Raw genomic sequence first — 25571 nt, 5'->3', positions numbered from 1 at the left:
CTCACTACCCTGACTATTGCTGATAATTTTAGTGATGTGGCGTATTGTTGCATTATTAATTCTGATGAATGGTACTCACATATCGTGAGATATTTGACTAATGGTACCTTTCTTGACTCTATGAATAAAAATTCTAGGGCTAGGATTCACAAATTGGCCACAAGATCATTATCCTTTCTAACATTTTTTATAGGAGGGCTTATAATGGTCTTCTCCTCCGTTGTCTCAACAAAGTCGAAATCCCTATTGCCCTTGAGGAAGCACATTCAGGTGCTTGTGGGGGGCATTTTGGGGGTAGATACTTATTTCAGAGATTGCCCTGAATGGGATATTATTGGCAGGCTATGGAAAAGGATTCCTTAGAGTTTGTTAAGAAATGTCATCAGTGTCAGCAGCATAGCAATTTGATCCATGCCCCTACCCAATTAATTTTGATCTCAAGTTGTATCTTTGCCCTTTTCTACATGGTGTGTGGATCTTATTGGTAAAATATCTCCTCCATCTCAAGGACATACATTCATCGTAAATGTAACCGATTACTTTATGAAGTGGGTGGAAGTTGTTCCTCTTCGATCCACTACCGCTGAAGTAATTTGTCAATTCATTTTGTAAAACATTATTCCCCGATTTGGAATACCTTCCACCTTAGTTTCAGATAATGGAAAACCATTTAAAAATAAGGATGTGAAGAAGTTTCTCAAGAAATATCATATTCAAGATAAATTTTCTACACCTTACTATCCTCAATCAAATAGTCAAGTTGAGTCTTCAAATAGGATAATTGAAAAGATTCTTCGAAAGACTGTAAACAAGCATCGTAAGGATTGGCATAGTCAATTAACCTATGCTCTTTGGGCCTATCGGACAAGTGTACGTGTTGCTATGAGTTATACTCCTTATAATCTTGTTTATGTTGCTGATGCCATTATGCTTTTAGAGTTAGAAATTCCTTCTTTGAGAGTTTCTCTAAGGGGTATAGTGGATGATGATTCTTATAGAGAACAAAGACTTCGACAACTTGAGATGCTTGATGAATGGCGTATAAACGCTCTTGAGAATATTCAAGTATATCATAAAACTCTGTGAAGGAGCAATAATGATAAATTTATTCAACATTCCTTCTTGGTCGGTGATCTAGTGCTTTAGGAGAATCAGCGTAATGTGAATGCTTTAACCGAGGAGAAAGGAAAATTCAGCCCTACTTGGTTTGGACCATACATTGTTGTTGAAGTCTATGGATCAGGTGCTTACAAGATAGCAGATGTGGAAGGTACACCTCTCAAGGAACCTATAAATGTTATGCACCTTTGTAGATACTATGCTTAGCTCTTCTCTCTCTCTCTCTCTCTCTCTCTCTCTCTCTCTCTCTCTCTCTCTCTGTATCTTTTCTTTCTTCAAAATTGGATAATATGTTAGCATATCTTCATTAAAGTATGTGCGATTAAATGATGTTATCTTGTTTAGTCTACATTACTTCATTCTTGACAAGCATGTCTCTTTACTTTATTGTTTGTCTTAGACTCATTTATGTAAATTGTAATAGATTTACATTTTATATGTGCTAGCATGTTATACAATTTCTTATGTGTTAGGTAGAATTATATCATGTCGTGTTTAATTAGAGTTCATTAAATCACATTAGTCATATAGTTCTTAAGCCTAGCACATTCTTCTTTTACACCATCAAAGTACCATTTAATTAAATACTTAGTTATTTAATTAAGTCACAAATGTATCAATTTAATCATGAACATTGAGAAATCAATCACATGGAGATTTAAATTAGACATACATGTTCACCAACAAGTGTGTTACTTTTAATCTAAGCAATGTATACATTGTTTAAGCATTAAAATAACATGTTTGAGATATAACATGAGTGTAAATAAATACATATCCATGAGTGTTATAACATATACATCAACAAAAATGTCTCATAATACAACAAGGTCATCTCCTATCCCTAGGACTAGTAGCTGGAGGATGGTGGCTAGATGTCCCCTCCTGATTTGGCCGTGGAGGTGGGCCCATGGGTGTGTATCACGATACAGACCATGAGTGACTCCATGAGGAGCTTCTGTGATCCCTCTCCATCATAATCCTATGGTATGTTGTTGCCTCTATCTGCGACGTTGCTAGATTGTGATCTGTTGATGTAATCTCTCTCGCAGGACCTCCATCTCCATCTGAAGAGGGGTGAATAGATCCTCATAGCATCCTACACTCCTCTGTGATCTATGCATTGTTTGCGAGGAACTCAGAATGTGTGCAGTCACGATGAGGTCTAGCATTGCATTCTGAATAAGAGAGCGCCACTCTTGGACAATAGCTGCAAAGAAAGAGAGAAATTTTTATCAGTAACATTTTATATCATCAAATTAAAAAAAGTAAGATACATAAATCAAACAACATTGAAACACCTTACCTAGATCTCTCTCTCGCTAGTAGGGATCGTGGAAAGAGATCGCTTGAGACTGGGACCCAATAGGCTCTCCATGCTTATACTATCTCTGTACAGTGGGAATGGGATGATGGGGAGTAGAATCAGGACCCCTTATATGGTCCTTCTCTGCCTATGATGGGAGGCTCAGTGGATCTAATGCTATGGTGTAATCCCCAGAGTGATGAGGAACTACATCTGATTCATCCTCCTCCTTATTCTCCTCATTCTCCTCCTTGTCCTCCTCCTTGTCCTCCTTGTCCTCCTCCTTTACCTCCTCTTCGTCCTCCTCATCATCTCCATCTTGATCTCCCTCTCCAGCATCAGGATCATCTTCATCTCCACTTGCCTCCTGCTCTCTTGCATCATCAGCCTGACCATCTGAGCCCTCCTCAAATGTATTGGGTCCCTCTCCATCGCCCGTCTGTCTCTGTGGTCTGGGGTTCCCTCTAGGGAAGTCTGCTAGGAAGATGGGTCTAGGGTATGTCCTCCCCCACCATGTGATGTACTGTTGCTGCATGCCCACATCATCTCTATAGTCTATCGCAATGTCCTGATGTGACCCATCTAAATCCATGTTGTCGATCTCATCACTAGTAGGCCTAGGAATGGCTCTGGGCCTCAACTTCACGTGTGAGTGTCGAATGCACACAAGTACGTTAGTAGGATGCACTCCTCAAACCCAAACTACTACCAGACTCAGTCAAAGTAGAAGGGGATGACTATGTGGTTGTAAAATCCCTCTTGTAGATGGTTCCTCTGCATGCAAAACATTTGCTTGTGTATTCCTGCCCACATGTGCATCCTAAGGTAAGGTCTCCATATGACTCTGCTTGCTATCAATCGATCTAAGCTCAATTTCCAATGTAGGAGATCACTGAATCGCCACTCATGGGTAAGTGGATAAGAAAATACCCTAAGCTGCTCTTGGACTAAGTCTATAGGGACTCCAACAAGCCTAGTACATGTAATGTGCTCAAACATCCACACCTATAGTAGCATGCATGTCATTAGGCTATATTCCTATCCAAATACATACTCCCTAAGGTCATGATAGAGATGCGCAACCATGCTCTGAACCCAAGAGTATACCCTCATGTGTCTCTCCATCGCTTGGATAGTGTAGATAAGGCTTCCATGTATTTATGTGTAGTGTCCATTAGGGCACACGGATAATGCGATGGTCTCAGTCATGAGTCACCTCACTAATAGAACCTCGTCAGTCGGGTGTAGGAGCCAGCTAACCATGATACGACCCCTCATTTCACCGAGCATCACTCTCCCCACAACATACGCTTGCTCTCTCCTATAGTCCTCCTCAATGCAGTCGGATCAATATCTCATGTTGTCCCCTGATGGGAAGGTGCAAGATGTGGTATACATCCTCGAGGGTGACCATCATCTCCCCCACATGCAATAGGAATCTCAAGGTTTCTGAATTCCACCTCTCCATCAATGCCATCAACATCGCAGGATGGAATTTGATGGCAGTCATAGTCATCACATACCACAAACCCATCGTGTGCAGCAACTCCCTCTCCTTTGGTGTCAGCCTTGGGATTTGCTCTCGGAGGCTTTGGAAGGTGAGCCCAACATTATGCTCATGGATGTACAACAATGTTTATAAAAGCAAAGCATTCTATCATCAGTAATCGATCATCATCATCATCATTATCTAATCAAAGCATTCATTCTATCTATTCTAACATTCAATCATCTGATCCCGTGTCGCCACTGGTCACTTCGGAGAGGGACCAGAGCACCCCCTTGGGACCAGGGTGCCCATGGAGAACCAAGGCACCCTAGAACCCCAAGGTTCCCAGACAGGGGGCATGGACCTTCTCTTGGCGATGACATCACAATCTTGAAATCAATGAAAACATGAAAAAGTAAAAAGAGAGTCAACGAAAGGTCAACTCACCTCGTCGAGTGGTCGACCAGTGAGTACAGACCGACGTAGGATCTCTATCCATTTAGGTTTCTTAGGTCGACGTCAAGGCATTCTGACTAAGAAGTGTGCTCCTTTGCAGTGGATAGTGTCGAAAAGTCAAAAAGTGACAAATGAAAGTTTCACTTTCATATTTATGAGTTATGCACTTTTTCACATTATGTTTTTATGTTAAAACCCTAAGTTCTGCACTTTTCCTTCAATCTCTCATATCTTGAGCTAGGGAGCTCTGGTTATCGCATTCTCGATGGCATTGGAATCATGAGTTCATCCTCTCATTGTGCATTATTTCCATAAAGTGCTTGGATGAACAATAAAGCCTTTTTGTGAACTTGCTTCATAAAAATCTTCATCACAATTCATTGTGGTAAACATGATACCCTGTTTCACCTCACTAATAAGCAATCTGAAACAAGGGAGCATATAGCTACCTACGAATTTCATCACCTTCCTTAGTAAGCATTAGGTGATTTTATGATCTAACATGTATTTTTGTAGGGTGTGGTTTCTAACTGTGTACTGCAGATACCACTGGGGGCTTCGTTTGACAGCTTATGGATATATCCTTTTTCAAATAATGTTTACTTTTCTGTACTTTAGCTTACATATGCACGTAGTGTCATATGACCACTAAAGTGGGGGCTAAATGTAGTGTTGTAAATTGTACACCCTTACTAGGGTGGTACAATTTCACACCTAGTTTAGCACCTGCTTTAGTGTGTTTGCATTTTGCATTATAATTTCCCTTTAAGCATTTAATTAATTAATTTAATTTAATATAAAGTCATAATTCATTACTTCATGTATTAAAAAGTGGGGGCCCTTTACCCTAAGCGTGCCCCTTTTTATTTTATTCCTTCAATAAATCATTTAATCATAAACACTAATTATGTCCTATTTTGAGCTTTTAGGCTTCATTTCGCATATCAAACATCTCAAAATTAGCTGTAACTTTGGGATTCACTCTAATATCATCATATCTAACGACCCTGAAAAGTTGGTAAAAAGTTGGTTGGACCATGGTGGGAGTGCACATGGTCCTCAACTTTTTCCCCAAAATTTTGGGAGCATAATCCTATGATATAATAATGCTTAACCCTAAAATATTGGCGGGAAATTCAAATCCTAGGTAGGCCTAAATATGAAATTAAGATCTAGGACTTCATACTTAAGAGCTCTCTTTCTTCATTTGAAGTGGACTTTTTCTAAGAATCTAGCAACAAGTTTTTGGAGCATAAGGAGCCTTCTTTGCAATGAAAGAGTAGTTCTTTGAAATCTTCAACAACATTCAACATTAATCCATCAAACATTCATCAAGCAAAATTCTATCAATTGGGCCTTTTTGAAGATGTAGAAGAACAATAGGAGATCACCGACTGGTGATTGGCTTGTACTTCTCCATGGGTTGGGTATGGTTTCATATTGTTTTCATGTCTTTGCATAAGATTAATTTTGATTCATATTCATTCTTTAGATCACTTTGCATCATGGATTTAGAACATTTACTTTGTCAATTATAAGCAATTAGGGTTTACTCTTTAGGGCTGCTCTAGATTTTTTCATTCATTTTAGGATCTTGCACACATACAAGGTTCTTACACACACATTTTTAGTACATTATCGGCTATTTGTGGAGGTGGAAATCACCAACACAGGGTTTTGACTAAGGAAAAGCCCTATATAGCCACCCAAAACCCTACTTGGCAGCTTTAGGTATAGGTTCAAATTTGAGCATCCCTGTAAGTCTCGGGACCAGAAGTGTACACATAGATAGTTTTTGGGTGCAGATCTCATTAGAAACCCTAAGGACAATGGTGTGGTACCCTAGTCCTACCCTCTATCAACAAAATTTGGCAGAACAAAGTCTTGCAGGCTTCAAAACCTATCCTGTCAGTTGCAGCTCCAGACTTGCAGAATCAGAACAGTGGCGTGGCACCCTGGTCCCAGACATTTTTGTTCAAACTTCAGACACAATTACACCTCTAATTTTGCTTCCTGATCTATACTTTCAGTAGTATATAAGTTGTCCTTTGATCTGCATTTTCAGATTAGGGTTTCCTTGCTTACTTGCATCCTAGGTTAGATCACATTTTTAAATCATTCCTCTCTCTCATTTACAACAAGGGAATAGAAACCCTAAGAGGTGATCCTTGACTCTCTCTTCCATACAAGAAGTAGCCCAAAGTGTGTCACCTCCATAGGCTCTTTCATATTTCATGAGTGTGTATGAGAGTGGGATTAGGGTTTCCATACTTAGTCTCACTTTTTCCCCTACACACTAGGTTCCTCTCATTTGTAGGTAAAAACGTCTTTTTGGGTTTTCTTCCTAACATTGAATTTTTTTTGGTTTTTTTATCTTGTTTGTAGAAAATTCGTAAATCTTACAAAAATTGAGTTTGAATAGGGTGTGAGCCCTCTTTTTTGCTATCAAATTTACCAACTTTTTTAAAAAATTGCGTAACTTTTGCCTCAGGTGTCAGAGTTTCACAAATGAGTACTTGATGGAAAGATGGGAAAGAGCACATTTTGTCCAAACAAGTTTCATTACAAAATTCTACTATTTTCAATCAGATATTGCAGGTTGAATCAGTTGCTTCTTTTTCACTTCAACATGCTATATCTTTCATTTCAGATCTCTATTTTTCAAAAATAAATAAGTGTTGTAAAGGTATTGAAGTCTATTACACACCTATAAGGCTGATTTTTTCAAATCTTGTACCAAATTTATTTGTATTAAAACTATCTATTTTTTCCCATTGGAGCCGTAAAAGCATTATAATTAGATAAAAGGCCTTGTAAATGTAATAATTATAAAGTGCCAACCTTGTAATATCTGGGGGTGGGGGGGATGTCTTGTATGTCTTCTTTCTTGCACTTTTCTTGATTCTTTGCAATATCCTTTTCTACTATCATGGATGCATCTATAGTTCCTCTTTTAACACTATATAATTATTTTGAATGGAAATCTAAGATGATAATATATTTGAAAAGACATGGATATCATCATGTTACAATGGGACTTGAAACTAAACCTCAAGATTACGCATCAAAGATGAAAATGTTTAACAAATGTGATGAAGCTTTTCATACTCTATGTATGCCAGTCTCTCCTGACCTTCCTTTTCACATTGAGTCTTCCACTACACCAAATGGAGTGTGGACCACTTTGGAAAACCTCTTTGGTAAACATGATGAGTTAAGAGATCATCAGTTGGAGAATGAACTCATAGGGTTGAGTCTAACCAATTTTGACAATATACAAGACTTCTTCACAAAACTCAAATCTATGAGATTGTAATTGGAATAACGTGGAATCAAGAAAGATGATAAGCAATTGATTTTGAGTATTGTTTCTAAGCTTGGTCCTACCTCTTTAATGTTTGTTTCTACATTCTATTCTATAAAATATGCCCTAGATACCACATTCAAAATTCCTTCTCTAGATGAATTTTCTATAGAACCCACTGGGGAGTAGGACAAATTGGTTCAAATGGGTATAATACGACCATCTAAGTTACATGCCTTAGTTGTAAATAAAGGCACAAAAGAACAAGAAGGGTCTAGTAAGGAAGATAAGAAACAAAAGAACCAAGGAGAGAAGAAGAAAGATCATAGATTTGCTACTTCAAAAGCAAATAATCAGACCTCTTCATCAAAAGGTAAACAACCTAAGAAGGAGAAGGTCAAGTGTTCTTACTATAAGAGGCTTGGTCATAATGAACATAAGTGTTTAAAGAAACAAATTGATCACCTTTCACATCTTATAGAAAAGAATAATATCGAGGTGCCTGATTCATCAAACAGAGTTCATGAGAAGGATCTTCTAAGGATATAGATAAGAGTAAGGGGAAAGGAAAGGGTAAGGCCCTAGTTGTTGTTCCTTCATAACCCAATTGTTGTATAATTGACTCAGGTGCTTCACACCACATGACATTCAAAAGATGATTTAACCTCTTTAGAGCAATGTTCTATGCCTTACTAATGGGTGATGCCACTCCTATTGAAGTGCTTGGGAGAGGGTCTTTTTATGTGGGCGAAGGAAGATTTGAGGATGTTCTTCACGTTAAATCTTTATCAACTAATCTCTTTTCTATTTATTAGATCACTCACATTGTTTTTGACAAGTGAGTTGAGTTCACACTAGATATAGTGGTACTTAGTGAAATGCATAATGGGTCTACTATTGTTGTGGGAAAAGAAGATCGTCATTCTAGATTATATCAGTTTTCTCACTTTTCTCCTAAATTTATTTCAATAGTATTACTCACTCATGCAAATGAGTTGAGTTGTTTGTGGCATCAAAGGTTTGACCACTTGAACTACCATTACTTGCAACAAATCAGTTAACAGGACATGGTTTCAAGGTTGCCTTCTATTCGATTTTTTGATGGAGTTTTCCAGGGATGCATTCTTGGTAAGTATCATGAGGAGAAGTATGAGAAAGGTAAAACATGGAGAGCTACACAACTATTCGAGTTGGTACATAGTGACTTGGCAGAACCATTTTCTCAACCATCCTTTAGTAAGGCTAGATATGTCTTGACATTTATTGATGACTTTTCTAGATATACATGGGTTTACTCTCTCAAACAAAAGTCTGAGGTATTTGGGAATTTTCTATATTTCAAAGCTTTTGCAGAGAAACAATCTAGGAAGTTCATCAAGATTCTACAAACAAATAATGGAGGTGAATATGGTAACAATTAGTTTGAAAAAAATTGTGCTTTATAAGGTATCAACATGCAACACATGGTTCCATGTATAGTCATCAACAAAATGGTATCACAGAACATAAGAATAGGTCCTTGAAGGAGATGGACAATTGTATGGTTTACTCCAAGTCTTTCGTACCTCAGTATTCGATGGAGGCCATCAATTGTGCTTGTTACATCTAGAATCGATTTCCTCACAAAGTTGTGAAGGGGTAACTCCTTTTAAAGCTTGTACTGGTAAAAACCCCATACTTAAGCACTTCAGAGTATTTTGTTCTCTTACATGGGCCTACATTCCAATAGAGAAACATAAGGCTATGGATCCACAAAGAAATCCTTGCATATTTGTTTGGTATCCAGATGATGTCAAAGGGTATAGGATTCTCCATCCCATCACTCATGAGTTATTTATATTGAGAGTAGTGTTCATTTTGAGGAGAGTGCTTCATGTTCTTCTCATACCACTTCTGCATCCACTATCACATTAGAGACATTGCATTATGATGACAGTTCTTTTGAGGATCTTAATCCTCCTAATCTTGACGAGGATTTGTCTTCCTCCACTTAAGATGGTGATAGTGATGATGAGGAGTCATCATTAAGAGGTTGATGATTCTCCCCTAGACTCTCTAGTTGTAGTGCCTCTTTGGGCTCGACAAAAATTTGAGTCAGTAGGAGATTGGCTTGGTGATCCATCAATTACTAGAAGAACAAGGTCACAATTTCATCAGGCTCCACACCTCTTCATTGCTCCAGCCTCTAATCCATACTCTTTTTGAGAAACTTCAAGTGTTATCGAGTGGCATGTTGCAATGCAAGAAGAGTTCAATTCTTTAGAAAGAAATGACACATGGGATTTAGTCCCTCTTTTTAAGTGAAGGAATCTTGTTCGATGCAAGTGGATCTATTGAACAAAATTTTTAGTAGATAGACCAGTTGATAAGAATAAGGATCGCTTGGTAGAAAAAGGATTCTCCCAAGTTCTTATGATTGACTACTATGAGACTTTTGCATCAGTTGCTAAAATGAATTCCATTCGAATTGTCCTTGCTATAGCTGTATCCCATTGTTGGAAGTTCATTAGATGAATGTGAAGATCACATTTCTTCATGGTGACCTTCAGGAGGAAATCTACATGGAGTAGCCACAGGAGTTTTTTCAAGATCCTTCACATGTGTGCTGACTTCAAAAGTCTCTCTATGGCCTTAAACATTGTCCTCGAGATTGGTATGCCAAGATGGATTCATTCCTTCTCACAGTTAGTTTCGTTCAATTCCATTTTTATCCAAATATTTACATTCTATAGTAGGATGAAACTCTCACATTTCTAGTCCTTTATGTTGATGACTTATTGATCATAGGGAGTCATCCACCATAAAGCTAGTGACAACTACTCTACATGATAGATTTTTTTATGTCAGACTTGGTTCTTTTACATTACTTCTTGTGGATTGAGATAACTCAGTCATCTTCAGGTATCTTCCTTGGACAACTCAAGTATGCACTTGATATGCTCTCTAGATTATGCATGACTAACTATAAGCCTGCATCGACTCCATTTTTGTTAGGGGTCAAACTTGAGAATAATTACTCTTCACCCTTGGTTGATGGCACTTTATACCAATAACTTGTTGGGAGTCTCATCTACTTGACTCATATGAGACTCGACATTTTATATGATGTGGGCATGGTTTCTTGATTCATGCAAGAGCCACATGAGTTGCATTGGAAATCAGCTAAGTGGATCCTTTACTACATTCAAGGTACTCACAATTATGGAATTCAGTATTCAGTAGGTGTGGATATTGAATTGGTTGGATATATAGATTCATATTGGGTAGGTGATTCTCAGGATCACAAGTCTACATTAGGGTATTGCTTCTCACTTGGTTTCAGTCCAGTTTGTTGGTCGAGAAAGAAGCAATCTGCAATTTCTCTTTATCAACAGAGGTTGAGTATCAAGAGGCAATCAGTGCCACCATTGAGTCTATTTGGCTTCAAAATATTGTCATTGATTTTGGTATTCTAATCAGAAATCCTACCATCATCTTTTGTGATAATCAAAGTACTATACATATCTCAATAAATCCAGTTCATCTTTAGAGGACAAAACACATTGAGATACATATGCAATACATAAGGAAGATGATTCGGGAAGGCATCATTGATCTTAAGTATTGTTCTACATTGGAGCAGATTACAAATATCTTCACCAAACCCTTCACTAAAAGCAAGTTCCTTCATTTGTGAGATTTTCTTGAGATGCAATTGGTGTCTACTTCAAGAGGGACTTCTTAGTCCTTCATTCTTCATTTTATACCTATATTTGGAATGAGGGGGGAGGGGGACAACATTCCTCTTATGGGGGGGCTTCTTCTTTTGGGGGGGATCTTTATGTACATGGGTACTTAACATGGCCTCATTTTTCGGGACCCATCTTTTCACCCATGTAAGCTATGCTTAAGGGGTGGTGTTAGTGTAGGTTTTTTATTTTTCCTTATGTTAGGAGGTATTTATTTTTCCTACACATATTATTTAAGCTTGCTTAGGTTATTAGGAGTGGTTAATATGAGGACACGTGGTGAAATACTTTAGCTACATGTGTAACTCTCCACCTCACATGGGTAGTTGAGTTACACACCATCTTTTGGTTTGTTGTGCCACCTCTCACAACCACTATTTTGTCATTTTATAAGTGGGTTATGGGGTAGTTGGGTTGTTCACCCTCTTTTGGCCTTATGTGCCAACTTTCTCAACTCCTTTCCCATCTTCATGCAACGAGGTTATGCCACATGTTTTGGCATTTACCAAGAAGGTAAAACCTCCCTCTTTTTATGGGGAGTAGGAGTTAATTCACCCCTTGGATGTATATGCTATTATTTTTTATATAATAAGCACTATACTCTCACCTTCACTATTTTAGTGATAGCTCAGTTAGAGTCTTCTCCAAATTCTCTTTTATTTCCATTTTTTTCTCTCATATCAGATTTATCTTCATTGAGCTATTTTTATCTTTGATCATTTGTTGCTTGGAGTTGCATGTGATTTACAACCGACATCAGATCCAAGTTTGGTTCTCACTTCTCACAAAATCTAACAGGGGTTGAATGAATATAGTTCAATTTGTAGTTTCTATCTCAAGGGCCTACTATGTATCCTAAAGGTTTTGTTTGCGTTGGTTAAATTTAGATAAAAATATACTAGAATCATTCAAGATAATAGACATTGTCCCTTCTCAAAAAAAAATGATGAAAAATTCAATTTTACAACGTAACAACAATATTCACCAAATTTGAAACATAAACAATAGTCTTAACCCAACAACATCAGTCAATAATACCTAAATAACATAAATACACTTGCACAAATGATTCAAACTATACTAGTATCCTATATTGATTATTATCAAACCTTTACAACCAAAGGAATATTACGGCAATCATTACAATAAAAAATGACACTTATTAATCCACCATAAATAATGCACTCACAAAAGACTGGATTATATTATAAACTTGAAGCTCCAATGCACTACCTAAGTGAGAGTGTAATTAAAGACTAAAATATTTTTTCCCTCTAACTCTATCAATCAATAGGATTCCATTTGTTGATCATAATCTCTTATGGGTTTTCATGCATAAAACTCTTGAATGTAATGTGCTCAAAAGATACATAACATAACATGCATGCTTACAATTGAAATATTTTCCTAGTTTTATAGTCTTCCCCAAAAATATCAAATTAGTTGACTTAGACTAAAAAAGACACAAAGACCCATATTTGAGTTATGTATGCTATATCATAGGTTGGTCTTATAGGCATTACAAAATTTCTCATTGGAGGTTAAGAGTTTCTCTTTCCTTTCAAATTTTGGTAGGTCCTTGGCATGTGTTGGACCACAAGTTCGATCCTCAACCACTAATGGTTCCTTAGCATGTGTTAGATAGTATCATCGAACCTTGAAACCTGATAGGTCCCCCAATCCTTGACCACTAATGGATCCTTGGCATGTGTTGAGGGTATTGATGAACCTTAAAATTGAATAAATTCCTAACATGAGTCGAGCAACATTCCTAACCCATGATCTTCAACAACTCCTTAGGCGAATAGGATTTTATTTATTTTTTGAAAAAGGGACATGGCAAGTCCTTCATCCCCAAGATTTCTTGTCCTCAAGAAATGAAAGTTAGGATGTCCAATAATCTTAGAACTTTCACATGTGGTGTCTTCAATTGCTAGATTATTCCACCTAATTAGATACTCCATCATGGTCCTATTCCTCAAGTTTATGAATTAGACTTCTACCACTTATTTTGGGATCAGAATCAACTCACAATCATTGTCTAAGGGTGGAAAATTTTCTAAGGGCATATTGTGATAACTACTGAATTTCTTCAAACAAGACACATTAAAATATTATGAATCCTGTTATTCTATGGAAGTTACAACTTGTAGGCTACTTCACCAATCCACTTCACAATTCTATATAGTCCATAGTAGTTTCTCAACTCTGCTCTTCTTAATTGAATTTTTTTTATATAGATGTGATCTCAAAAAAATCAAGTCTCCCACTTCAAAGGGCCTCTCTATTTTTTTTGGTTTACATAAGTCTTTTGCTGATTATGTGCCTACTTTGAGTTATTGTTTAGTGCTTTCATTATCTTGAATGTTGTACATCAAGTGACTTATTACTAGGAATCTACTATCCAAAAGTATTGTTTTAATAAAAGTTAGTGCATCGTAACTATATAGAGCTCTACAAGGTGTCACCCAATGGAAATGTGGTATGAAGTATTGTAGCATTATTTACCAATGTACACCAATTGACACATATGATTTGCTAGTCTGAAATATAGTTTCTCAAGCACCCTCCTTTCCACTTATTCACTATTTATATTTTTCCATTAGTTTAGGGTTGGTAGTTGGTAATTGATGTGATTTTTGTGCCCATCAAGTGAAAGAATTCTTTCCAAAAATAACTGAGAAATATGTTATCGTATCACTAACAATGTTCTTGGGCAAGCTATATGTACAATCTAGGTATCTCCTTGAAGAATATACCTACTACTTTATAATGATTAAATGCGAATAATTTGTGAATATATAAACCACAAAATGAGTACAATATCTGTTAGGATAACAGGTGAACAATTGAGAGGGGGGGTGAATCAGTTGTTAACATATTATAACATTTAATCCACTTAATAACCTTTAACCAGATTAAGTATCGGTAAAGCAGAAATAGATACCAGTAAACAATGCAACTTAATAATTAAATAGATAATCAATGCAAAGCAACCATACCACATAACATAATGATTTGTTTGTGGAAAACCCATAAGGGAAAAACCACGGTGGGAAGCCTACCCACAGTCAAATGATACTTCTGCAGAAAGTATGTGTTACAATGAGGGGTGTGCACATGCAGGAAGGCACATTGCCTAGAGCATATTGCTCATTACAAAAGAGTCTCACTGACTACAGTGGTTAAAACCACCTCAAGATATATGGACAACAATCCAGAATAATGACCTGCCAGAGATAGCATCTACTATGCCTGATTATAGTCTTGGTTAAGCTCAATACCAGAGGCCTTTGACCTCTTCCTTAATCCCAATTCGATCACCTGTGATCGACCAAATCTCCTCTGCATATGATATTACATTCCACGACCACGACACTTATTAAAATGAGATCTTACATCATTTTATACAACCCTAAAGCCTAAACCAATTAGGTCAGCCGCCTAGAAGATATTACAATAAGATCATTACATAAATCCATATTACAATGATATGACATGTCACCTTAAGACCAAAATAACAATAACCAATCCATAGAACATCCCAAAACATCCCGATAACGTGTAGAGAACACGTTATCATGATACCAGTCCATAACCTAGATAGGTACCAGACCTATTTTGGGTCCACTACGCCAAAGAAATGTCTCCAAGTAGTTGAAGTGTGATCAAAGAACATGTTTAGCATCCTAAAATCCATCTAGAAGCCACACCAACACCACTTATGCATCTTGTCAAGATTCCCCAGTGAAAGATTTGTCAGTTAAACCTTAAACCAATGCTGGTAAGGGTTTACAAGAGTGTATGATAGCATCAGATTACTGAGTCAATACCAACTAACCAAAACATGCTCAAGGAACATGTGACACATGAAATCAAACATACTCCATTGATCCAAACATGTCGGGATTGTCCAACAGATAGTCTCTTCTGCCGGTAACACTAGATCTTCTACCGGTAACCAAAACTTGTCTGCCGGTAACCAAACATACAACTAGTATTGATATCAATGACAAAACATCAATGTAACACATAATCAATTCATCCATAATGCCAACAATCTCCCCCTTTGGCATTGATGGCAACACTATATGTGAAAAATATCTAAGTACCCAAAAAATGCCAAACAAGTCTCCCCCTGTGGAAGACAACCAACAATCTTCTGAATATCAATAATTCCCCCCTTGTTAATGATATCTCTAAATTTATTTTTCACATCACTATCACTCCCCCTTTGACATCAATGCCAAAAATATGACAAAAATATCAAAGAAATAATGTAAACCTGTCAATCTCAAAGATGACTACTCCCCCTAAGTAGTGTCACCACTCATCAATACCGAAATGAATAATATCTCTAATAATGCATGTTGGACTGATGACAAAATGAATCAATCAAGTCTTCATTGGAGGGGCAGAAACCCCTAACTTGTCTCTCAAATACTCAAATGATTCCTTAGATAGTGGTTTAGTGAATATATCTGCAATCTATTCTTTAGTGTTCACATAAACCAATTTGACTTCCTTTGCTTCTACCTTGTCCTTCAGAAAGTTATACTTTATTGATATATGCTCAGTCTTAGAGTGAAATACCAGATTTTTAGACATGTCAATAGCTGCAGAGTTATCATAGTAGATAACTACCTGTTCACTATAATTTACCCTGATATCTTTCAACATTTGCTTCATCCACAAGACTTGAGTGCAATTAGTTGTTGTTGCAACATATTCATCTTCTGCAATAGATAAAGAAATGCATGATTGTTTTTTGCTAATCCATGAAACCAGTTTCTTTCCAAGAAAGAAAGCTCCACCAGAAGTGCTCTTCCTATCATCAGTATCTCCTACCCAATCTGAGTCAGTATATGCACATAAAGTGAAATCATCATTTTTAGAATACCATAAACCATATTTTGTTGTTCCTTGCAAGTACCAAAATATCCTATTTACTACACATTCATGATTTTCTTTAGGATTACTTTGATATCTTGAAACAATACTTACTGCATTCATAATATTCGGTCTAGTCTGAGTTAGATATAACACACCACCAATCATAGACTTATACCTTGTCAAATTTATCAGTGTAGAAGTATCCTTGATAGATAATTTCTAACTTGTCACCATAGGAGTACTTACTGGTTTGGAATTATCCATACCAAACTTCTTCAACAATTCCTTTTGTAAAGCAGAAAATAATCGAACCCTAGTTGCTCTCCCCTCTCCCAACTCCAAGGAGAGAGAAGGGAGGTTACTAGGGTTGACGGTTTTCACTTAGGGGAGACTTTACATTCAAAAGAGGGGTTGAAACTCACAAGATCCAATCCCACACAATGCAAGATTGGATTCTAAATGAGTTTCAAGGGTTAAGACAGCAAGGCTACCCTCTTTTGTAAAGAATGATTAAGCTAGGAATGCATGAAAAGTGAGAAAGATTCGCTTATAAACTGAGATAGGGATATAGGATGAAGCTGCGGACCTGGAATTAGCAGTAAAATGTCGAGACGGCGCTGTCCTGCAAATTTGAGCAAAAGTTGATGGGACGATGGCGCCCGGCGTGCACACGGTCCTCCGAAAAATCCGCGAAACGAAGGGGGATCTGTTCATCTTTGCACAAGGATTCCAGATCTTCAATTACAGCTGCGTACCTGCAACCTACACACAGAAAAGCGAAGACGATTGGGGGGTTAGGGATTAGGGGTTTGCCCTTAGGTCAAACCCCAGTTTTGGAATTAACCAAGAAATGAGAAATTTTGTAAATGTAAATGATTGTAATGTAAAACAAGTACTAGTACCTTGTTGTAAGGATGTTTGTATCCTTATGTGCAAAGGTATAGATGTTGTTGTATGTTGTATGTTGTATGTTGTAGTATGTGATCTCCTCTTCAATGGTTGAATCCTTGTCTTGAATGCAATACTTAGCCTTGAATGGAGACTTAGAATGATCAATTGCTTGAAGGAATGTTTGAATGCTTGAATGCTTGAATGCTTGAATGTTTGAGTATCGTTTCCACGCTTTTTTTCCATCCCTTTTCATCTTACCAAAATGAGAGAGGAAAAGTAGTTTATATACTTGTCAATTAGGGTTGATAGATTGATTTTCTCGACCTTAGGCCGACCAGGAAATGTTATTTTCCAAATTGCAAACAAAAAGACCCGAAGCCCCATAGGAGACCGGGCCCCAAAATAGGGCCAGGGACCAGGGCGCTAGGCACCATGGTCCTGGGGGACCAGGGCGCTGGGCGCTCTGGTCCCACCTCCCGGGATAGCAGGGTGCAAGGAGGGATCAGGCAGCGTGCTGGAAAATTGCAGTTTTTGGTGTCGTGAGAAAGTTTCGGGGTCTCCATTTAGGTTTCGTGTTGCGTCACCATCATGAAGACCGAAATGCGGTCGAAATTGCAAGTGTCGCAATTTTAGGACGCTACATTTAGCCCCCACTTTAGTGGGAGTATAGGCGTACGCTCATACTTCCAGTAAAGTACAAGGAAACAACATTGAAAAACTTTCACCACATCAAGGAGGCAAGATACACCAAGCCCCCAGTGGACTAAGGATCTTACGACTTCGATTGACAAAGTAAAAGGGAAGATCACGAGGGAGAACCATGACTGTCAGTAGTAAGGTTCCCTCACTATGAGTCATGCAAGAGAAATACCCAAAATTTTCAAGGCAAAGCTAAGTTCGCCAAGAAATTTTCAAGTATCTTTAAGAGATAGACGGGGTGTATGCCCCCCTACGTTAAAGCGATCGCACACGCCTCAATGGGGGTGATTGCTTTAACGTAGTGATACACATAAGAAATGAGAAGGGAAAGGAGCACGTTATCACAAAGATTTAGCCCCCAAGTGTGAGATAAACCCAAGGATAATAGACACAAAACACATAGCACGAGGTGACTTCGCTTTCCTTGGGGTCAGTATGCTGTATGATAAGTCATGTATATCATATGTATGTATGCATAATTGTTCTTCATTCCCCAATCAAGGAAGGTCACCTAGAAGAAGGGAACACATGTGTCTTTTGAGTTAACATGAGAGAGACCAAAAGAGATCTCAATGCTTTGCATCATCCTCAAGTAGACAACACTAAGGACAATAAATAGAAGAATGAAAATAACACATAGAAGAAGTAACAAAAGAGAGGAGAAGAGAATCTGCTATGCTAATGTAACTAGTCTAGCACGTCATCTACCCCCCGATCTTGCTGATCAATGTTTCGGGAAGGCAGGGAACACGCTAGAGGAGGAACATTCAACACAGCAGATGGAGCTATCACAAGATCCAAACAAGGGCTATGTTCATGTTCCAAGCCACGTTGTTCTTGTCTAGGAGCTAGGATAAGTGCTTTAGAAAATTCATTAGATAAATGGTTATCAATATCAACAAGTTCATATTCACTATCAGAAGCAAGAGAAGTAACATTTTCATCTATATCATCATCAAGATTTATAAAAATAGGGTCTTTAACTCGCACAGGATCAAGATCATCATGCATCTTATGTTTAGGAGATTTTGGAGAAAATGGAATAATGCTTGTTGAAGGTGTTTTTGGAGATTGCAAAGTTTGAGAAGCAGCTGCTTGAGCCCTAAGACGACGCTTTCATCGGCGTTCACGCACAGAATGATTTCGTCTAGTCTTAGTAGGAAGTTGAGAAGATTGAGGAGGAGGAATGTTCTCATCCTTATCACTTGGGTGTTTAGGTTGTGGTCTCTTAGGCTGGATAATAGGAGAAGAGGAAGGTCTCTTCTCTCTATAAAAGGACGGAGGAGGAACTGCTCCATATAAAGGAGGAATTTTTGGTTTAGGAAGAAGACCAAGTCCATCATGATGAGGAGGTATAGGTCTACTTTTAGAAGGTTTATTAGGCATAGACATAGTCACATCCATAGGGATGGGTTGGGAATCTTCTTGAGGAAAGACATTAGTTTTATATTTCAAAGGAAGAACTTCCTTCTCAAGAACGATGGGAATATCAAGTTTGGGTGTTCTAGGTTCACTTAGAGATAGGATCATATATGTTTTCCACTTTTGATAAGATTTGAAAAGATGATCACTTCGCGGAGGAAGAGATTGGAATTTTTTAGGCCAAAAAAATGAATAGGAACGCTAGAAGTTCTTTCAGTTGGTTTAAAGAGACTATGATTGACAGTAACAACTTCACCATTATGGGGAAATTTCAAACACTTATGAATAGGAGAAGCAATAGCTTTCATGGAAGATAGCCAAGGATAGCCAAGCTTCACATGAAATTGTTCGGATGAAGGAATAATAGCAAAGTTTACATCAAGGGATTTGTTATGGACCTCAATAGGTAATGTAATAGAACCAATTGCAGGAGAAGAAAATGCATCAAATAATTTCACAATCACATCTGTTTTGTCATAGATTACTTGATTCAATTGCAAAGTAAAAAGAAATTCCTCAGTAATAACATTAACCATGCACAAAGGATCAATAAGCACTCCACGGCAAGGTGTATTCTTGACTTCTGCAACTATGTATAAAGGACCATCAGGTGCCCTGATAGTTTCACTAGAATCAAATGTGATGGAAGGTTCTTTAGGGTTTTCTTGCTGCTCTACAAAGTTAATCACATTCAGAGTCATAGACACAAGACCATCAGATGAAAAAGAGGAATCATTAGTCTCAATCGCATTAGAGGTATGAGAAGGTAATGGATCAGTAAAAATCTGAAGATTTTGGTTAGGAGGAGCTACAGATGTATTGCCTTTATCATTCACTCCAGAAACAGAGATAGTATTATTATCAATCAAATCTTGAATTTTACCCTTTAAAGCAAAACATTTTTCAGTATCATGCCCAGGTTGACGATGAAATTGATAAAAAGACTTGTTATCAAAATAGGGTGAATTAATCTTTGCAGGATCAATTTGCCTTACAGGAGGAAGAGTAAGCACATTTTGTTCCAATTACTTATTCATAATACTATGCAATGATTCATTCAAAGGAGTATACTTTCGTTCTTTCTTGAAAAACTTAGAAATAGGAGGCACACCTGATGTTGCATTCACATTGTTGTTGATGATGTTTTCATTGAATTTGATGGAATCTCTGTTTGGTTTAAACTTTCCAAATGATTGTTGACTGCTATCACCCTTATCACTCGGAGCCATAGGATGTGATTGTTCCATTTGACTCACAGTCAGTTGATAATTGTGAAGAGTTGCACACAACTGTTGGAAAGAAGTAAACTCAGAAAACAGAAGTTTGTCTCGAATATCTTTTTGTAAATTAGAAATAAAGATTCTTTGAATATCATTGTCAGGCACTGGAAAAGAAATTTGAGCATACAAATGCTTATATCTACCAATGAAATCAGTCACTTTTTCTTTAACACCTTGTTTACAATGCATTAAATCAATCAAAGTAACTTTAGGACTTATATTGTTTTGAAATTGTTGAATAAAAGCATTTGCAAGTTGTTCGAAAGAAGTAATGGAATAAGAAGGCAACGAGCAATACCATTGTAGGGATTTATCTCTTAATGTCCTAGTAAATAGTTTTGCAAGCAACCTTTGGTCATAAACAAAATCGGTACATATTGTTTGAAAAGTCTTAACATGTGTTAGAGGATCACCTTTACCATTATAAAGCTCCAAGTGCGGGATTTCAACATGTTTAGGAGGGATAGCTCGAACAATGTCAAGAGAAAGTGGGCTCGCAACATCAAATGTGGGCACACTAAACTTAGATTGATTCATAGAGGCAATTTGTTGCTGTAAAGAAGAGACAGTTTGTGCAAGATTGTTAATGGTCGCTTCAGTCGAGGAGTTCATATTAGATGTGTTAGATTGAGATGGAGGTGTTATGTTATTGAAAGAAGGTAAAGAGTAAGGTGGTGGGACAGTATGATAGTTAATCATAGGAGAGGATTGGAAAGGAGGAACACTACAAGGAGGAATGGAATGGTTGAATGAATTGCCCCCTTGCGTCATGTTCATAATAGGAACACTCATTGAAGGAATGAATGAAGAAGTCGGATTGAATGAAGAAAGAGGGTTAATTGAAGAAGAAGGATTGCCCCCATGACTGGTGATCGTAGGGGGAATGTCTTGTATTGAAGTAGCCATTATGTTTGATGTAAAAGTAGGTATGCTAGCAATAGAAGTTGTCAAAGGAATAGAATGATTGACTTGAGTGGGAGGTTGTGTATAACCTAAAGTTTCAGCACAACTCTTTATAGGCATCACATTTGAATCCACAATGTGTGCAATACCACGCAAAATATCAATTCCATTCTTGTCACTTTGAAGCATATGTTTTAGACCCTCAATTAAAGGAAGAGCTTGACTATCGGGGTATTCTTGAGACATCCATTGTCGAAAATCGTCAAATTGGTTATCCAATTTCGCAAGTTGTTCTACAGAAACCTCATGGAGAGCTTCTTCATCATTAGGAGGATTAGAGGAATTACCCATGTCCTCGTTAAAAAGGCTATTCAAATTAGGTTCAATCTCCTCAGTAATTAAACCTTGGAAAGACTTAATTCTACGGCTTCGTCTAACGGGGATCGTGTATGTAGGGCTTATAGTTGTAAAACTCATGCACTAGAGAGGGAGAGAAGATTTTGAATTTAGAGGTAACAAATTTCAGTAAAATCAGCCAATCTCCTAGATTTAAGTTGTTAAATGCAATCACGACAATCTCCCGAAATTTCAGAAAAAATGTCAGGGACCGTGGCGCTCGGAGTGCACATGGTCCTCGCAACTTTTTTTGAAATTTGCAGGGATGAAAGTTATGATGATTTTAAAGCTAATTTGAAAAAATTGAGTGATTTTACGATCTGTAGATAGGCCAAATTAAAGTTGCAATCTCAAAATTGAACCCTACCAAGATTGTCAAAAAATGCAAAATTTGAATTTTGAAAAAGAGAGGGAAACTGAAATTTTGAATTTTATGATTTTAGAGCGAATACCAAAAGCAATGCAAGTTTTAAAATTTGAAAGTTGACTCAATTTCACACAAAATTCAATTTTGAAAGCAGAAATCAAAGTTGTTGTAATTAAGCACTTAATTTCAAAAGTCACAAATTGCAAGAATTTGAATGAAGCACTGAAATTTCGAATGAATGCAAACACACTTTTCAGATTTAGGACAGTAAGAACACAATTTTGACACAAAATTTCAATTTTAACAATTTTTGAATGATTAGAAGCCTTAAACCAAGCAATCACAAGACCAACTTTGACTGTAATTTTGAAAGTGTTAGAATTGATAAAATCAGCCAAAATTTTGGATTTTAGCAGAAAAATACAGTAAGATCTAGCTCCCGAAATTTCGGAAAAAATGTCGGGGACGATGGCGCTCGGAGTGCACACGGTCCTCGCAACTTTTTTCCAAATTTTCAGGGATGAAAGATATTATGATTTTGTTGTGGAATCCAAAGTTACAGTTGATTTGGAGATGTTTTGATCAGTGAAATTGTCGGACAAAGGTTGAATCAAGGGGGTTTCAAAAATTAGGGTTTTGACACTTAACCACTTAATTTTCAAAATTAAAGCACAAATATGATTTGATAATTTGCAATAGAAGGGTAGATCTGAAAGAAGCATTAACAATTAAACATTTCGCAAGCTCAATTACTAAAAAGAAAATTTAGGGTTTTTATGCAATTAACCTCTAAAATTTGCAAAAGATCAAACATGGAAATGTAATTAAGGAATCCAATTTTCAGATCTAACCATGAATAATCAGAAAGGATGTTCACGTCGGGTTCACCAAAATGTAAAGTGGAAAATAATCGAACCCTAGTTGCTCTCCCCTCTTCCAACTCCAAGGAGAGAGAAGGGAGGTTACTAGGGTTGACGGTTTTCACTTAGGGGAGACTTTACATTCAAAAGAGGGGTTGAAACTCACAAGATCCAATCCCACACAATGCAAGATTGGATTCTAAATGAGTTTCAAGGGTTAAGACAGCAAGGCTACCCTCTTTTGTAAAGAATGATTAAGCTAGGAATGCATGAAAAGTGAGAAAGATTCGCTTATAAACTGAGATAGGGATATAGGATGAAGCTGCAGACCTGGAATTAGTAGTAAAATGTCGAGACGGCACTGTCCTACAAATTTGAGCTAAATTTGACAGGACGATGGCGCCCGACGTGCACACGGTCCTCCGAAAAATCCACGAAACGAAGGGGGATCTGTTCGTCTCTGCACAAGGATTCCAGATCTTCAATTACAGCTGCGTACCTGTAACTTACACACAGAAAAGTGAAGACGATTGGGGGGTTAGGGATTAGGGGTTTGCCCTTAGGTCAAACCCCGGTTTTGGAATTAACCAAGAAATGAGAAATGCTGTAAATGTAAATGATTGTAATGTAAAACAAGTACTAGTACCTTGTTGTAAGGATGTTTGTATCCTTATGTGCGAAGGTATAGATGTTGTTGTATGTTGTATGTTGTATGTTGTAGTATGTGATCTCCTCTTCAATGGTTGAATCCTTGTCTTGAATGCAACACTTAGCCTTGAATGGAGACTTAGAATGATCAATTGCTTGAAGGAATATTTGAATGCTTGAATCCTTGAATGCTTGAATGTTTGAGTATCGTTTCCATGCTTTTTTTCCGTCCCTTTTCATCTTACCAAAATGAGAGAGGAAAAGTAGTTTATATACTTGTCAATTAGGGTTGATAGACTGATTTTCCCGACCTTAGGCCGACCAGGAAATGTTATTTTCCAAATTGCAAACAAAAAGACCCGAAGCCCCATAGGAGACCGGGCCCCAAAATAGGGCTAGGGACCAGGGCGCTGGGCGCCATGGTCCTGAAGGACCAGGGCGCTGGGCGCCATGGTCCTGAAGGACCAGGGCGCTGGGCGCTCTGGTCCCACCTCTCGGGACAGCAGGGTGCAAGGAGGGATCAGACAGGGTGCTGGAAAAATGCAGTTTTTGGTGTCGTGAGCAAGTTTCAGGGTCTCCATTCAGGTTTCGTGTTGCATCGCCATCGTGAAGACCGAAATGTGGTTGAAATTGCAAGTGTCGTAATTTTAGGACGCTACACCTTCAGATACTTAGTTTGATAGATAAAAATGTCTTTGTTAGTTTGAGTAATCTGTAAACCTAAGAAAAATCTCATCTCACCAATCATGGATATTTCAAATTCATTCTTCATATTGTTAGAAAATTCCATGCACAATTTATCTTCTCCTCCAAAAATGATATCATCAACAAATACTTCAATAATCAAAATATCATTATCAGTGATCTTATATTATAAATTACTATCATCATTGCCTTTAGTAAAACCAAGCTTCAAAAGATATTTATCCAACCTTGCATACTAAGCTCTGGGAGCTTGTTTGAAACCATATAAAGTTTTCTTCAATATGCAAACCATATCTTTATCTTCTGTTAGTGAAAATCCACCAGGTTGCTCAATGTATACTTGTTCCTCAAGTTCACCATTCAAAAATGCGCATTTAACATCCATTTGATAAACCTTATAGTTCTTGTAAGTTGCATAGGTAAGAAATAGTCTAACAACTTCAAGTTTCGCTACAAGTGCAAATGTCTCACCATAGTCAATTCCTTCCATTTGAGAATATCCTTTACAAACCAATCTAGCCTTTTTTCTTACAACTTGATCATCCTCATTCAATTTATTCCTTAAAAACCATTTAGTTCCAATAACATTCTTATTTTTAGGTTGAGGAACTAAAGTCCAAGTTTTAATCTTCTCTATCTGATCTAATTCATCTTCCATAGCCTTTAACCAATGTTTATCCTTACAAGCTTCAATAACAATTGTCAGTTCAACTTGAGAAATAAGACATACCTCTTCATTTTTCAATCTTCTTCTTGTCATAACTCCCTTGTTCCTATCTCCAATGATTTGATCTTCAGAATGATTTAATCTTACATACCTTGGTGTCCTCTGAACTTCAGGTTCACTACTCTGATCATCAGTCACAGTTGAATTTTTTGATTGTGTCGGTGTAACTATCTCAGTTTCCTATATCAGTTGAGGCATTGTCGGTTCAGTTATGATTATTTCCACTACCGATTCCCTATCATATGATATAGATTGATTTCTGTATTGCTCATCTACTTTCACATTAGCACTCTCCACAATTTTTTGCAATTTTTTGTTATAACATCGATATGATTTGCTTTGAATTGAATAACCAAGAAATATCCCTTCATCACATCT

General features: G+C 37.4%; 1 protein-coding gene across 1 annotated transcript; it reads right to left on the bottom strand.

Annotated features, from left to right (window-relative positions):
• Positions 1-2573: 2573 nt before the first annotated feature.
• Positions 2574-3017, bottom strand: LOC131051761 (histone H2A.Z-specific chaperone CHZ1-like). Its single transcript, XM_057986368.2, has one exon. The coding sequence runs from the start codon at positions 3015-3017 to the stop codon at positions 2574-2576; it is 444 nt and encodes a 147-aa protein (XP_057842351.2).
• Positions 3018-25571: the final 22554 nt, after the last annotated feature.

Source organism: Cryptomeria japonica, chromosome 2, assembly GCF_030272615.1.
Source record: "Cryptomeria japonica chromosome 2, Sugi_1.0, whole genome shotgun sequence".
In the NCBI taxonomy this organism is placed as follows: Eukaryota; Viridiplantae; Streptophyta; class Pinopsida; order Cupressales; family Cupressaceae; genus Cryptomeria; species Cryptomeria japonica.
The sequence above is the reverse complement of the archived record's forward strand: the minus strand, read 5'-3'. Positions and strand labels throughout refer to the sequence as shown.